The 16,286-nt window shown below is 38.2% G+C and overlaps 1 protein-coding gene across 1 annotated transcript in view; it reads right to left on the reverse strand.

Moving 5' to 3' along the window:
* The window catches only part of NOL8 (nucleolar protein 8), a 36,994-nt gene that overhangs the window by 12,990 nt on the left and 7,718 nt on the right, over positions 1-16,286 (reverse strand). The window contains exons 6-12 of the mRNA XM_075549867.1: positions 11,314-11,384; positions 8,765-8,952; positions 7,268-8,151; positions 5,390-5,503; positions 4,859-4,981; positions 4,529-4,619; positions 1,321-1,459 (exon numbers count right to left, since the gene is read on the reverse strand). Of these exons, the coding sequence (XP_075405982.1) occupies positions 1,321-1,459; positions 4,529-4,619; positions 4,859-4,981; positions 5,390-5,503; positions 7,268-8,151; positions 8,765-8,952; positions 11,314-11,384 (1,610 nt within the window). The remainder of the gene's footprint in view (positions 1-1,320; positions 1,460-4,528; positions 4,620-4,858; positions 4,982-5,389; positions 5,504-7,267; positions 8,152-8,764; positions 8,953-11,313; positions 11,385-16,286) is intronic.

Raw genomic sequence — 16,286 nt, forward strand, 5'->3', positions numbered from 1 at the left:
ATGGACTGAATCGTAACAGAGAGGAGTCTTGGCTTTATCAACAAGGTCTAGATAGCAAGGTCCAATGAAAACAGAGGCCTCTGAAGGGATCTGCTGGGTTGTTTAAATTCAAGGCAGAGATATCAGATCAAATTATGCATTTTGGGGGAATATCAAAAGTGGTGATTTCAATGAACTTTTTTTAAAGGACACAAGATGATCACAGGAGCTTAGTATGAATAAGTTTTAGAAAAACTGAGAACTACATCAATGAGCAGAAGGATAGAAATACTGTGCAGAGGAAGTTTCCCCTCCCAACAATGTACTTGTTCATTCTTTAAGGGAAGCCAGGGCTGACCCAGGTGAATTGACAGAAATCCTTATACATCTACCCTACATGTGTGATTTTGCTCTTTTTTTCTCTTTAAAAAAAATAATTTTATTCAGGGCTCATATAACTCTTATCACAATCCATACATACATCAATTGTGTAAAGCACATCTGTACATTCTTTGTCCTAATCATTTTCAAAGCATTTGCTCTCCACTTTGCATCAGGACCTTTCCCCCCCCCTCCCTCCCTGCTGATTTTGCCCTTTTAAATTTCTTTTTCATGCCCAAACTCAAAGAACATTAGAATGGAAATTGATTGGAGTCCTCGGAAGATCACATAAGTGCTGTTTTGATGTCATATAAATAAAAGGGTACAGAATTCTTTGAGAAGGATTAGAGATGGAAATACCACTTTCAGAAGTACATAGAGCTAGATCAAGGATATGTCAAGAAACTACAGCTTCATATTTTTAGATTTTTGTTTAATAAAGGTTTTTATGATTTTATAGTAATTCTTTTTATTTACTCCCATGTAGGTTAGAAATGTTCCATATTAAATAGTTTAAATATTTTATAATTAAATCATTTTAAGAAAATAAAAATCATCTTAACTCTTGCTACATATATTTTAATAAATATTTATCATAAACATTTTCCCCTATGCCTAAAAGTAATATGTCTATTTAAAATATAAGCTACACAATATTCACTATATAGTTATATTTATTTTGCCAGGCCACTATTTTTGAATATTTAGACTACTTTCCAACTGTTCCTTAATGAAATGAATGCCGCAAAAAATCTAAATACATAAATATAGAAATAATTTCTTTCAGGGTTTTTTTAAATAATGAATCATTGGGTAAAGATCAGCAATTTTTTTTAGGTTCTGATCCATACTGACAAATGCCTTCTTCAGAAAGTTAAAACCAAACTAGTTTCAAATAGAATTTGAGAAGTTATTTGTGGCAAGGAAAATAAGGTGAAGTGGGTGAAACATAAGCCGTACTTAAATTTCTTGGCAGTTACGGATTCTTTCCTTGTAGAACTGCTCAATTTGCTGCGCAGAACGAGCTGCACAAGACGCAGGGCTTTCTTTTTTTCTGCAGCACAGTCATCTTCTTGAGCAGTTTCCTTCTCATTTACTTCTGTAAGGAAAGATAAATTAGCAAGCTCATATCAAGTACAACTTTAAAAAATCCTAGTAATTAAATAATTACCAAGTACCAAATATGCTCCAATTCTAGTAATTTAAGGAGAAGAAGAGTTAAGTCTCATTTTCATAACTTATCAAGTCCCTCATGTCCCAGGGCATCCAGAAGTCCTAGCATCACTAACTAAAAAGAACCACTTGTAGCTATGACAGTGAAAACTGAACTTAATGGTTTGTTCAGTGACATGTATAAAACTATTTTAATCTAATATTGGCAAACATAGTCAGACATGGATACCAAAACTAAAGTGATTATATGGATGATTCACACTTTTAAACAAGGTAAGGTAAGGAAGAGGGGAATTTTGTTGTCTGGAAATAAATATGGCACTTGGGAAGACAAGGGCTTAGATTCAGTAGTCAATATTTTCAGCAGAGAGCTTTGCACCTTTTACATATATGGGGCATCAGGAAGCTGTACAACTTGCTGATTTCAGATACTAGAAATAAACAACGATCGGGAAAAAAAACAGTTATTTTATTTTTAGATAAAACTACGAGAAGTCTAATAGCATAATATAAAGCAACATAAAACAAAAACTCAACCCACATAAATGTTGATTTTCGTTCCACTACAGAAATGCCTCCACGATTTTTAAGGGTGCCAAGGACCATGTTTAACTGGATCAAGAAAGGCTTTATAATTAGGTAGAGTTTAAGGCAGGAGAGGCAACAACATGCTAGTATGAGTAAACGCAATGAGGCCAGATAGGGAAGTAAAAAAATGAATACAGAGAGTTTAGGTTATATAAGTATTATGTTGAACCACATGAAATCACTGACATTCAATAATTTCTCTTACTTAATCAATATCAGGCAGAAGTAAGCTTTAAGAAATAAAGGATTAAATGTTCAAGGAAGACCGTGGCTGTTAGGGTTAGGGTTAAAAAAAAAAGATCGTGGTTGTAACTTTAAATGCTGGGAAATCTTTGCAATTTAAAATATATCAAGAAGAAAAAAAAATAACAAAAGATAAACCTTACTTTATAAGTGCAATAACTGCTATCAGAATCAGAAAGGGTCGGAGGAAAAATAACCCAAATTTAGACTTGCTGTGTTTTACATGACTATAAACATATAAGTCCTGTTTGAAGGACTTAGAAGTTAAAGAAAAGGTGAGAGGTCAGAAATGTCAGTAGCGAAAAAGATCCAAAATTGGGGATATTACATATAACTGGGGCGAAATTCCCAAGGACTTACTGTGAAAAGTTTGTATCTAGAATTGGTAAGCCCTGTGAAAGGGTCATTTGACCCCCCACAGGTCAAATGACCCACAGGTTGAGAACCACTGCTTTAGAGGTTCTGAAATGATTGCATAACTTTGTGCGACAAAAAAAAAAAAAAATAGTCCTGATTTCTGGCAGATGAGGGACTGGTTTTTCCACAATGCACCTGCTCATTCAGCTATGTCAGAGTGCCATATTTTGGCAAAAAACAGCAAGCCTATCCTGCCTCATGCACCTTACTCAACTGACCTCACTTTGTTACTTGTTTCCATAAAAGAGGGACATGAAAGGACAGCGTTTTGAAGACATAGAAGAGGTAAAGAAAAAAATGAAGAAGGTGCTGTCAGCCATCCAGACAGATGAGTTTGAAAAACGTTTCCAAGAATGGAATCACAGATTTGACAAATGTATTAACAGTAATGGAGAGAACTTTGAAGGTGATAAAGGTTGTTTTATGAAAAAATTTAAATACATAGCTTTGAAGAAACAAATTCACAGTTTTTTTGGGGGGGAGGGGGTACCTATGTGTATGCTTCACAATCCTTCAGTGACTGATTATGGTGTGCTTCTTCCATGTGGGCTTAGTTGACATCTGAGTTAGATGGCTGCTTGTTTGGAGACAAGCCTTTAAGACCCCAACACTATTTTATCTGATAGCTGGGCACCATCGAATTTCTTTATCACATTTTGCTATAGCACCCATCTCCTCCCTGTTTCCTTCCTGGAGGCCAGTATGAAGCAGGGCCATGGTGTAAGAACTAATTCTTCTTAAAATGGAGCTAGGATTTAGTGCAAGCCTCCAAACCATACCTGGATCTATGCTTGTTTTTGTTGTTCATTATTTCTTAGGGTGTGCTATTCCTGCGTTTCAACATTGAACTGAGTCAGAAGAACTAAAGTCTTAGCTTCTAAACACAATGTGGTCTGGAGAAGTTACAGGTTTCATTAAAAACCTTGGGAATGTATAACTGCCTCAAAAATTTTTGAGGATAAAATCAAGAGTGGTGCCCAATAACATAAATAATGAACTAAAATCTGCACTAAAAGTGACTTAGAAATATTTTTCATTTTCAATAAGCTTAGAAATAAAAACAGAATATGTAATATGTAAAAGGAATGAGAAAGGCAGCAAACAAAGTGCAAATGATACGGATTAGGTTGCACATGAGGGTTAGCTCAAGAAAAAGAACTTGAGAGAGCTTGGTAATCTTCTCGGCCAGTTAAATTCTTTTGAAAATACTAAGAGTTCAAGGTCTAAAGAGAAAATTTGGAACCACTGCTGTGAAACATGCTATAGGAAATCAAAAAATGGATGTTTGAGATCCTTCTGTTAGCATCACTACTATTAAATCAATTCAAATAACAACGAATTTCAGTAGGATGAGACTGCTATTGTATGGCTTTTAAAAAAACCTGTACCTAGCATGCCAACCTAAGGAGAGACAGCAGTCCTCTTTCGAAAGAGCAAGAGTGGCTTACTGGCTTTTAGGGAGCGCCGTCAGAACATGCTCATTTGTTGATGTACTGTCTTATGCGAAGGATGAGACTGAGCACAACGAAACCCTGGTGATGCTGCTTATTTCTCATCTTTCTGGGAACTTTCAAGTACTAAATGTTTTTATACAACTTTATAGGTGTAAACAAATAAAGCTCCTCAATTCAATGTCTTGGGATGTAGAATTTCCCCCTTTTTTGGTACAATAAGAAGGTAGACTCCATGCTTTCTAAGTATTCCACCAGGTCTGACATTACAACTGTTTGGGTAATGTGCTATTTACCAGTCTGTTCCTCTTCGCTGTCACTTTCCAGAAACCGAGAGTCCATTCGAAATCTGTCATCAGTTCCGAAGTGAGACTGCAAACCCATGAGCTACAAATAAAATACACAGACAAGTGAGAGCCAGATCCCTCATAGTATCTCTCTTCATGGTTTAACATCCATTGCATTACTCTATTTCTATAAAGTGATCTAATCACAAGTCAATCAAAATGGATCACAGAGGACTTTTATGTCAACACTGGTATGTATTAAGGTCTGCTACTTCAGTTGCAGAATATGTAGACTCAGAGGAAGGCGTATGAGGTTTTATGATTTTCGTGCTCACTCACCTTCTGCCCAGATCTGCCCTCAAACTGAGGTTTGATTTTAAACCTGTTACTGTCGTCTTCTGAATCAGATTCCTCATCATCACTGGTACCAAACAGCTTCTCAGATGTTTTATAAACGGGCTCCTTTCACATTGATGAAGGAAACAAGAGAACCATTTATTAATAACTGAGTAATCAACATTGACCTGCATAATTTAAAGTCTCCTCATACTCATGCATCAACCATGAACAAATAGATGCTAGGTTAGAATATAAACTCTGAACTTAATGATATTGAGTTAGCGTTAGAGATAAGTTATCCACAATGTCTCCAGTGTAGCCTTGATTAAGGGTTAATTAATTTAGCAGCTGATGTGGAAAGTAGAGGATCATGCAGAAAACGAAGACACCTGTAGCCTCAGGGTATGGGGGCCTGGAGTGCCGTCAATCTCACTGTAGCTTCCAGGGGGATTATGTGTACTTGTGTAGAGGTCTTTAGTAAGCAATAGACAAAAATAAATAACTGCTCAAAGGGATGGACTAAAGTCTTACCTTTACAAGTTCCTCTCCTGTAAACCTCTGTTTCTGAGTGGATGTCTCTTTTGTTTCACTTTCACTGTCAGAGCTGAAGTAAGTATGCGTTCGCTTGACCTCTGAATGATCACCCTAGGGAGGTTATCAAAAGCAGGATATCTTCAGACAACCCAATCTAAAACTCACACTGTCATCCACTTAAGAAATCTAACAGAGGCTGCCATACATTTTCTGTTAAGAACAGAGTAAATATTTTGGCTTTGAAGATTTCACACGATCTCATTCCTATTTTTGTTTTTCTCTACAACCCTTTAAAAATGTAAAACCATTCTTAGTTTGCAGGGGTAATATGCAGTTGGCAGGGTGGTTTATAAGCTGTGGTTTGCCGATTCCCATTCCCTACAATATACATAACCAATCTTGATTCAGGCACTAAGGTGTTTGACACCATACAAAAAGACTGGAAGTTTGAACTCAACCAACCTCTCCATGGGATAAAGATGTGGCAGCCTACTTTGGGAATCCTATAGGATAGTATTGCTCTGTCCTATAGTGTCATTAGCAGTCATAATTAGCTTGGTGGTATAAGACTCGCTTTTTACTCTTGATTCTCTTGCTTATAATTCTCCACTGCCTTTTCACAGCTTCTAAGAATAAAGTTCAACTTTCTGGGGCTTTTCATGACTTGTCATCACTACTTTTTTTCCCTCTCATCAAATTTATTGATACTTTACATTCTTCAATTGCTCTTTCAATCTGGAATGCCTTTCCTGTCTCTGCCACTTTTCCTTCTGCCTGACCAGTTCCTACTTATCCTTTCATGCTGACTCTGATCAGGCATCTCCTCCACAGAGAAGTGTCCCACGGTAACTCGATGTCCCCTCTACAGCTTGATGGTCCTGAAGTACACTCATTCTTGGTCCTAGAAGATGGTTTGTGATGGTCTGCCATCACAGCTGAAGCAAACAAGCACATGGTATTCCTTTTGTAAATCTAGCATGTACTCTCAAGGTCTGAGAGAAGAAATAACAACTCTGTAGTAAATACTCTAGTGGAGTCAAGGTGGTGAAGTGGTTATGCACTGGGCTAATTAGAAGGTCAATTCGTAATCACCAACCGTTCCAAGGGAGAAAGATGGGCCTTTTGTTGCCATAGAGTTATAGTCTCAGAAACCCACGGGGGCAGTTCTAACCTGTCTTACAGGGTCGCGATGGTTTGGCATAGACATCATGGGAGTGAAAGACAGGGAATCTAGAGTTCTTGTGGGTAGTGGTAAAACACTTGGTTGACAAAAAAACATCAGGGTTTAAACCCACCGGGAGGAAGATGCAGCAATCTGCTTCCATACAAATAGGCCTGGAAACCCTACTTTAACCTATAGGGTTACTATGAATCGGAACTGACTAATGGCAGTGGGTTTGGTTTTGCTTGTAGTAAAACCTGGTAAGGTTTCTATACAAGCAATTGGCATGAAAATTCAGACATATCAGGATAAAACAAACCTTTTTCATGAGGAGAGGCTGATGGGTTCAAAGTGCTCACCTTAATGGCTAGCAGCCAAACACCTACCTTACTATGCCACTGTGGATTCTGGCATACTATAGCACTTACCCATCCCAGCTATAGCTTCTGAATGAAAGATGAGCAAGAAGAACATTTAGATTAAAAACCACTTAAAATGTTCTCAGTGAATAATGTTTAGTCTCACTTTAGGGTGGGTTAAATGAAAGGGTAGTATATACCAAGCATATAGGAACAAAACCTCACAACTCAAGGGTGCAAAACAGGAAACTCTGAAAGCTAAGATGATCAATTCTAAAGAGCGATGCCTTCGCATGAAAGAACAAACGACTTCTAAAGCATTCTTATTAAATAAAGACTTTAAAATGTACTCACCAAATTTGCCAGGGCATGATGAACGAGCTTCTTTTGTGTTTCTTTTGCTTTTTGTCTTGCATCCAACGCTTCCAAGCGCTTCTGGTTATCTTGAGCATGCCTATTCTCAGCAACATCTGAATTACTCATAGAATGTGGAAAGTCACTTTTGCATTTTTGTGCCTTTTTACTGAGCACACAGCTGAGCCTGTCTTCCCAGGAAGAGGTGTTTGGTGATTTGTCAGATGTAAACCTGTGTGAATCAGTTCTCTCCTCTAAATCCACTTCTATCTCTGGGGTAGCCAGGTGACCATCTTTATCAAAGTCTTTGCTTGGAGTCACCACTTTGTGATCCTGGCTCTCAAAAGAGGACTGTCTGTTTTGAGGCTCAGTATGGTTTATGTTATTTGCCTTCTTTGCATGTTGGTATGGAGTCAGTTGTCTTAGAGAGCTATCAGCATACAAGGATCCCTTTTCCATGGCAATGCTACTGGGATCCTCAAGTTTCAAGAAATACTGGTCTTTATTAAAACAGTTAGAGATACTTTCTTTCAATAATTTTTTCATTGATTCCTTTCCATAGAGAGAACCTATTCCCCGGAAAGCCTGGAATTTGTTTTCTTTTGATTTCTGTTCACTGTGGCTATTCTTGTTCTCCTCTGTCTTCTCAGCCTGAGCGCACGGTTTGCCTCTACAGGGAGTGTTAGAAGTCTTGAGTCTCTTGGAGTCCCTGACAAACTGGTCGCTGGTGGTTAGCTGGGGGTCACGATCAGTGCTTTCACGTGGAGGCCCCGTGTCACTGCAGCACATCTGTTCCAGATCAGCCAAAGTGAGGCCGACATGAAGACAGTTTTTCATTATAGCATTGTATGTTTCATCGCCTTCAGACTCAGCCGAGTCTGTGTCTGAAACAGAATTAGAATCATTATTGCAACTTGAACTAGAAGGCATTTAGAATTAAGTACTTTATCCCAATTATTTTAATAGAATCACCAGAAAACTCACTGCCTTTTCTGTCTTTGAGAGTTTCCTTGAATATTGTTTTTTTATATTTAAAAACTCTATACTACTTTTTACCTTACTATTTATTTTCATTATTTTACCCATAAATTCTTAAGCATAGTCACAATCATTTTCTATAACATTCTCATTATTAAGCTGGCCAGAGACATTATTTTTGGTATATAAACCTGTTAAAATTAAGTTTGTGACCATTTGATTTGAAACCACCCCTTGTAACTACAAAGTTCTTTTTACTGAGAACCATTTACTTCTCTGTAAGTTTTCTCTTCTCATCATTGTACGTAATTCATCTTCATAATTAATATCATCATCAGACATGCTATTTTTGTTACGGGCATTTTCCAAGCCACCAGTCTGAAAAGGTACATCTTTATGTTTCTGAGACTCAGACAGATCGATGTGTGCTTTACACAGCCTGCTGTAGCATTAAGTGTGAACTGTCCACTAACTAATTATGACTTGGGCCAACAGTCAGAGGTCCAATGGCACCCTTACCATGCTCTTCTTTAATTAACTTCTTGGGAGAGCTGTGAAAGTCAGCAAAGTCTCCTCGTCGTTTCCTACTCATAGGATCATTCCTTTCTTCCAAATGCCAAGTAAGGTTTGTTATAGGGATTGCGTTCACAGAATTCTCCCCTATCTTCTTCAGGTTATGGCAGTATTTTGATGGGTCATATTTTATGATGTTATGAAGAGTGAAGGAAAAGAACCCAATAGTATCAAGTTTTAGGCAATCTGGTGAAACAAAAGACATACTGCTGAGTTCGGCATTTTCTTTGTCTACCCTCATGTTCTACTCAAATAAAATGAAGATTGCACTAGGTGCTCTTTCGGGGTCTTTGGAATTGGACTTTCTTCCTAGATAAATTTCCACATGTTCAGAGTTAAAACCAAGACCCTCTATTACAAGAGGGCAGAAATCACTTAAGATTTATATACACATTAGCATGAATATATTCAGATCACAGGCTACGTACATAGCACCAATAATAATGTTTTTGGTAAAAGAGAGAAAGCCACCCTTGAACTGTTAATGAGAAACCATACATAGCGGGAACTCAAGATGGCAAAGCTATACAAAGCTTGGCTTATGCTTTCTTCTATTAGCGCTGGCCGTTCCTCGAGTCTTCACACAAACCCATCCCAGTTCTCCCGATCTGGGGAGCTCAATGAAGTCCGTTTCACATTCTGCTCAACCACTGCAATACATTTTGTAGGTTTCTATTAGAAACTTAAAGACAATATGCAGTGATAAAGTTTATTTTCTAAAACATGAATGGAAAAGTAGAAACTCATTTTTGTAACTCTTGAAAAGCATCTTTGTTCATTTAATAACTACTTTTGTTGTTAGGTATTCTTGAATAGATTTCAAATTCATTTCCATCCCACGTAACACAGAGCTGCCCAACAGGATTTTTCTATGATAAATCTTTGGGCTGCTAACTGTAAGGTCAGTGGTTTGAAACCACCAGTTCCAGATGAGGCTTTCTACTCCTGTAAAGATTTATAGTCTTGGAAACTCACAGGAGCAGCTATAACCTATCCCAGGCGTCCTTAAACTACAGCCTGCAGGCCACATGCAGCTCACCGAGGACATTTATCCGGCCCGCCGGGTGTTTTTGCCCTGTTTGGGTTTTTTTTTACTTCAAAATAAGATATGTGCAGTGTGCACAGGAATTTGTTCATAGTTTTTTAAAAACTATAGTCCGGCCCTCCAACGGGTCTGAGGGACAGTGAACTGGCCCACTGTTTAAAAAGTTTGAGGACCCCTGAGCTATCCTACAGGGTCACTGTGAGTAGGAATGACTCAATGGCAGTGAGGAAAAGAAATCTTTAAGGAAGCAGATAGTAAGGCCTTTCTACCATAGAGTCACTGGGTGTATTTGAACTGCCAACCTTTTGGGTTAGTAGAACTGACTACTGGGGATGCTGCTGCTTCTTTTTGTTTTACCAGCGCTTCTTAATGCCCTTGTGGGCTAGAAAAAGCTTTTGGAAAAATTCCATTATCTTTTAACTCTATCTTCCCATGAACTTTTGAAGCCTCCCTATAGTGTTTACTGTCTCTCAGCTTCACATTGTCCTTTATATCTACGTCTCTGCAAGTAGTGGTGGGCGGCAGAGCTGAAAAGGAAGAAAGAGGTCGGCATTGTCCTAACTGCAGCATCAATGGCAATGGGCAAAAGCAGCAACTCGTGCTGCCTGGGCCTTGATTTGAGTAGCAGCCTTAGGGAATCAAAATGGTGAGCTTCTCATTTCAAATTGGACTGCGAATTGTAAGATCAGCAGCTTTCCACCAAGGCTGTCTACCGAGTAACAGCTACTCTCAGAAGCCCACAGGGCAGTTACATTCGGTCCTATAGGAGCACTATAACCAGAACTGACTTGACGGCGGTTTGGGAGTTTGGGAGCTTCAGGTGTGGTGGCTTGCTGCAGTTACGAATCTTCAGGCAGCAGGGCTGTCAGCTGCTTGCTTCTCAGGTTCATTTTTAACCAGAGAGTACAAACAGATACTGTCGTTGGCACACAAGTCCATGGCAAATGGTCTGTCCTCATTTGCTCAAGGGAACAGGCACCAACCACATCGTGTTGCCTGTACATATTTTCACCTATTCTTTTCCCCTTTCTTAGACTTCATCCTATTTATTTTTCATTCATTCAAAATATACTTAAATTCACTGAAGCTCCAACTCAAGTCTTAAAGCTTTCATATATCCTTCCTTAGTTATCGCCACTGGTTTGTAATATCCTTCATACCAAATTAGCTCATTTACAGTGGCTTTGAATCCATCAGAACAGGGGGGAAGTATGTATAAGTCAATAAATTAAATCGTTTATTTGGCACTTATTATAAAAAAGCTTCTTTGTAAGATCTAATTATCTAATTAGGTAAATCTCATCTAAAAATCAGAATAGAAACCAGTATATAAATACCTAAAGGTTTGCTGACAGAAGCAGAGATATTTTAAAGGTATGAAGTAACCTTTGGAAACTATTCTTTACTATGTTAAACAATAAGTAACTCTGAAGCATTAGTCAAAAAGGATATTTTTCGTTTACGTTGATTCTTAAGATGAAGGACAGGTAAGATTCTTCCAAATTTACTCACAACCCAATTCTATAGAAAGAAAAAAAAACAGTATGTATGTCACACATGAAAAATATTTCAATGACCAAAATACATAAACATAATTCTTGTAAACATTTTGAACCAGGATTGGTCATGATTATAAATGCATGCAGCTTGCTGACAAAAAGACAAGGATTGTTAAACAGTAAGAAAAGCAATGTACCGTATATACTTGAGTATAAGCCAACCCGAATATCAGCCGAGGCACGCAATTTTACCACAAAACTGCATAAAAATGTGCTGAAAAACTTGGCTTAAACGCGACTATATACGGTAATCCACCACAGAATTAAAACAAAGGAGAATAACAATATGATTAGTCAGATGAAGCACAAAAGACATTTGACAAACTTTAACAAGCAATCCTAATAAGAATGCTTAACAAATAAGAATAGAAGAACTGTTTAACATAATTAAGAGCATGTGTGCAAAACCAACCGCCAACACTAATCTCAATGGATAGATACAATACCCTGCTCCCAATGGGAACTGCTCCTATTCTTTAACTCCTGTATAATACTGCAAGCATTAGCCAGAGGAGTAACACAATAAAGTGAAATAAAAAGCATCCATATCGACGAGGTAAAAATACCTCCATTTTCAGATAAGATCTACACAGAGAGAATCCTAAAAACTCACTGAGAAAGTTACTGGAATTAACTTAGAAAGAGCAAGGTGGCAGGGTAGAAGGCCAACACCCAAACAGCAGGCAGATTCATCGCACTAACAACGAGAACACGGAAAAGGACATCAGGAAAGCAGCACCATTTACAATAGTCACTCAAATAAGAAATATTTAGGAATAAATCTCACCAAGGATACAAAAGACCTAAAAACTACAAAGTATTACTTTAAAAAACGAAAAGAGATTTACAAAAATGGATTATGGCATGCTAATGGACAGGAAAACGTTTAGTACTGTTATAATGTCAATACCATCCAAAGCAATTTACAGATCGAATGCAATCCTGATGTATGGTGAACCATCATTCTTTAAAGATACTGAAAAGAAACCAACCGTATATGGGAAAGAAAGAAGCTTCCAATACACAAAGCACCACTAAAGAAACTCTACCACATTCTGATCTGAAAACCAACTACATAAGCACAGTGTAAGGCAGATACATAAATCAACAGAACAGAATTGAGAATGCAGAAGTAAATCCACCTACTGTAGGCAGGTGATAGTCTTCTTTAAAAAAAAATCATTTTATCTGGCTAGATCAGAGCATGTACACAGATACAGACAAGAGCTGGAAACACAGGCAATCCAGGACAGATAAACCCCTCAGAACCAATATTGAGAGTAGCCATACCAGGAGGGGAAGGGGAAGGTGGGGGAAGTAAGGGGGAAATGATCAAAATGATCTACCTGTAGCCCCCTCCCAGGGGGATGGACAACAGAAACACGGGTAAAGGGAGACAGAAGTCAGTGTAAAACATGAGAAAATAATACTTTATAAATTATCAAGGGTTCATGAGGGAGGAAGGGAGGGGAAAAATGAGAAGCTGAAACCAAGGGCTCAAGTAGAAAATGTTTTGAAAATGATGATGGCAACAAATGTACAAATGTGCTTGACACAATGGATGGATGTGTGGATTGTGATAAGAGTTCTATGAGCCCCCAATAAAATGATTTAAAAAAATCATTTTCAAAGATTCAATTAGATCAAATAGAATTGTACAATCACCATCATTTTCAAAACATTTTCTTTCTTCTTGAACTCTTTAATAGCAGTTCCCCTTTATTTCCACCCTCCTCCCCTACTCAGGAACCCTTATTATGATATTAGTACTTTTTTGGGCTGTATTTTATACCATCCAATGTATCTGTTCAACTACAATTCTGTTACTCATTTGCCTCAAGTGGGGTTATACAGTCATCATTGCTATCAGTTCCCCCATCCACCCCTTTGGCAGGAGACATTCTTGAAAGAAAAATGAAATTATCTACATCTCAAACCACATACAAAAACTAACTCCTGATGGTTCAAAGATCTAAAATGATCAAGACTATCAAAGAAAATCAGGGCAAATTTAGGGGTCTTAGTACATTACAAAAAATAAGTAATAACAAAGAAATAGAGACAAATTAGGTGACGGAGATCTCTTAAACATTGCATCTGCACATAAAAATATTTCACGCTATGGATATAAAAATATTTCACTACAAGAATAAAGAGAACCCATAGACTGGAATACATTTTGACAGACAAGGGCTTAATTTCTAAAATTCATAGAAAACTTCTATACTTCAACACACACACACAAACACAATAATACAATGGGAAACATGGACAAAGGGCATGAATAGTCACTTCACCATGAAAGACTTTCTGGTGGTCAAAAGCAAATGTAGAAATGTCTACACTCAACAAGTATAAGACACCAGCAAATGCAAACAACAATGAAGTATCATCTTACATCAACATTAATAGTAAAATTCAAAAACATAAAACAACTGCTGGAAAGAACAGAGAAACTAGAATTCCGTACCATTGCCAGTGGGGCTGTAAATGATGCAACCGCTGTGGAAAACAGTAGAGCGTGTCCTGGCAGGGGTACACGCACACTCATGTTCCCAATGCCTCTACACATGACGCGGTAGTAACTAACTAAATGCCCACCAAACAGAAACGTGTACATACATTAGGAGTACCCGCAAAACCAGGAGCTGCACTGGCTGAGGTGGAGTGGAGCGTTCACAGTAAGGCACTAGGCGAGCACCAGCAACTCCCTCTGAGTTAGTGTGCACAGTGGCATAGCTTAGGTAGGTTCTTTCTGTCCAGTGATTTTTTTTGGTAAAAGTAGTTTTGCTCGAACCTCGTATGTGTGATGGCTGATTTAAGAGAACTGCGGGCGGGTCTAATTTTGTTTCCTGCTCAGGATGAGTGTTGCAGAAACTGTTGTGATGTTGAACACAGCTTACAAGGACAGCACTATGGGAAAAACTCAAGTGTACGAGTGGTTTTCCCCTTTCAAAAAAGGTGAAATGTCGACTGATGACAAACCTCATTTTGAGAATCCTTCACCTTCCCAAACAAATGAAAATGTCGACTCAGGTGCATTTGGAGTTTGTTCCACCAGCTCAGACTGTGAATCAAGTGTTCTATTTAAAGGTTCTAAAATGATTGCCTAACAGTGCGTGACCAAAAAGGCCTGATTTGTGGCAGATGCGGGACTGGTTTTGCCACCATAACAATGTACCCGCTCAGGTAGCCAATTCAGTGTGCAAGTTTTTGGCAAAAAACAGCATGCCTCTCTTGCCTCACACAACTTACCTGACCTTGCTGCATGTGAAGAGGAGCATGAAAGGATGACTTGACAATGTGGAAAAGGTGAAGAAAAAAAAATGAAGGAGGTGCTATCAACTATCCAAACAGATGTTTGAAAAATGTTTCCAAGAATGGAATCGCAGGTTGACAAATGTATTAAGTGTAATGTAGACTACTTTGAAGGTGATAAAGTTGTTTTGTGAAAAAATTTAAATACAAAGCTGGGGGGGAGAATTAAATTTTTTTGGGGGGGTTGTAGCCCCTCATATTAACTTGGGTAAAGCAAAGCTCATACACATTAAGGAAGCTGGAAAATAATGATGGAGGCAGGGGAAACCACTGGGAGAAGTGCAAGAGTTAAAGGCAACAGAGGTATACCGTATTATACATACAATCTCTCAATAACAATAATCGATGAGTGGATGCATAGATATATAGTTATGTAAATGTGAACAGGTATGGGAAGGGGAATGCTACTAACCCCATATGTGTACATAGGTTTAACAGAAGGTATTTACATATGTTGCAAATACATTCATGAACGTAGTAGCTCATACAAGGGCAAAGTTCCAAAGCTTTCTTGGTGATAATGAAACACTTTGAGGGAATGAATCATTGAGCACGGGCGCTCAGGACAAGCAAGAACAGGCGGCCGAACAGTTTGCCAAGACAATGTTCTAACATCCTACTCTGGGTCTTAAAAGCTCACCAACAGCCACTTGTGATGTATCTATTGGTCTCTCCATATCCAAAGGAAAGAAGAGTGAAGTAAGTTGAAGGCTCATGGAACAAATGAGCCCAATGGAGAAACAGACTACACAACCCTCAGGTTCTATAAGGCTGAGACCAGAAGCACTAGATAGTGCCTGCTACCACTGCTGATTGCTCCACAAGGGATTCCACTAGAAGGTCACGGACAGAGTGAGAGAAAAATGTGACACAAAACTCAAGATTATAAAAGGATCACGCTTCTCAACCGAATAGACTGGTGCTATCACTGAAAGTGTGACCCGTCACCATTCATTAGGCTTGGAACTAAACTGACCAACTGAAGGTTAATTTTCAGCCACACTATACACAGATCTAAAAAGTCAATAATAACAGTAGTTGGTGTATGTGCACTTTAAAATAATCAACCATTTGCTATTAAAAGGGCAGCATTTGACCAAGGATAGTTTAGAACGCAGGAAAGGACAAGAAAGGAGGAAGAGACTAGAAACACAGAAGAGGATTATGTAATGTTACTGTGGGGATGGCAATCAATGAAATAGAACAAAATATATATGAATTGCTGAATGGAAAACTGATTTTCTCTTAAATCTGTAACTGAATTTTAAAAAAAGTGTTCAAGAACAAAAAAGCGCTCAATGAGAAGGGTGATAGAGAAAAAAAAAGCGAATATTAGGGCAGCTACCAAATCTCAGAAATCATGTGGGCTGCTTCACAAAACTGCAGCCATTAAATAAAAAAGGCAAAGATGACCTAACTGCTACTCAGCACCCATAATACCTTGGAAAATCCATACACATCTGATATATCCCAATTTCTGCTCAAAAGGTGAAGATCCTAAGACACTTTACTTACTGTTAAAACAGTAAGAAAAATGCAACCAGCT

The sequence above is a fragment of the Tenrec ecaudatus genome, chromosome 5, assembly GCF_050624435.1.
Source record: "Tenrec ecaudatus isolate mTenEca1 chromosome 5, mTenEca1.hap1, whole genome shotgun sequence".
NCBI classification, from domain to species: domain Eukaryota; kingdom Metazoa; phylum Chordata; class Mammalia; order Afrosoricida; family Tenrecidae; genus Tenrec; species Tenrec ecaudatus.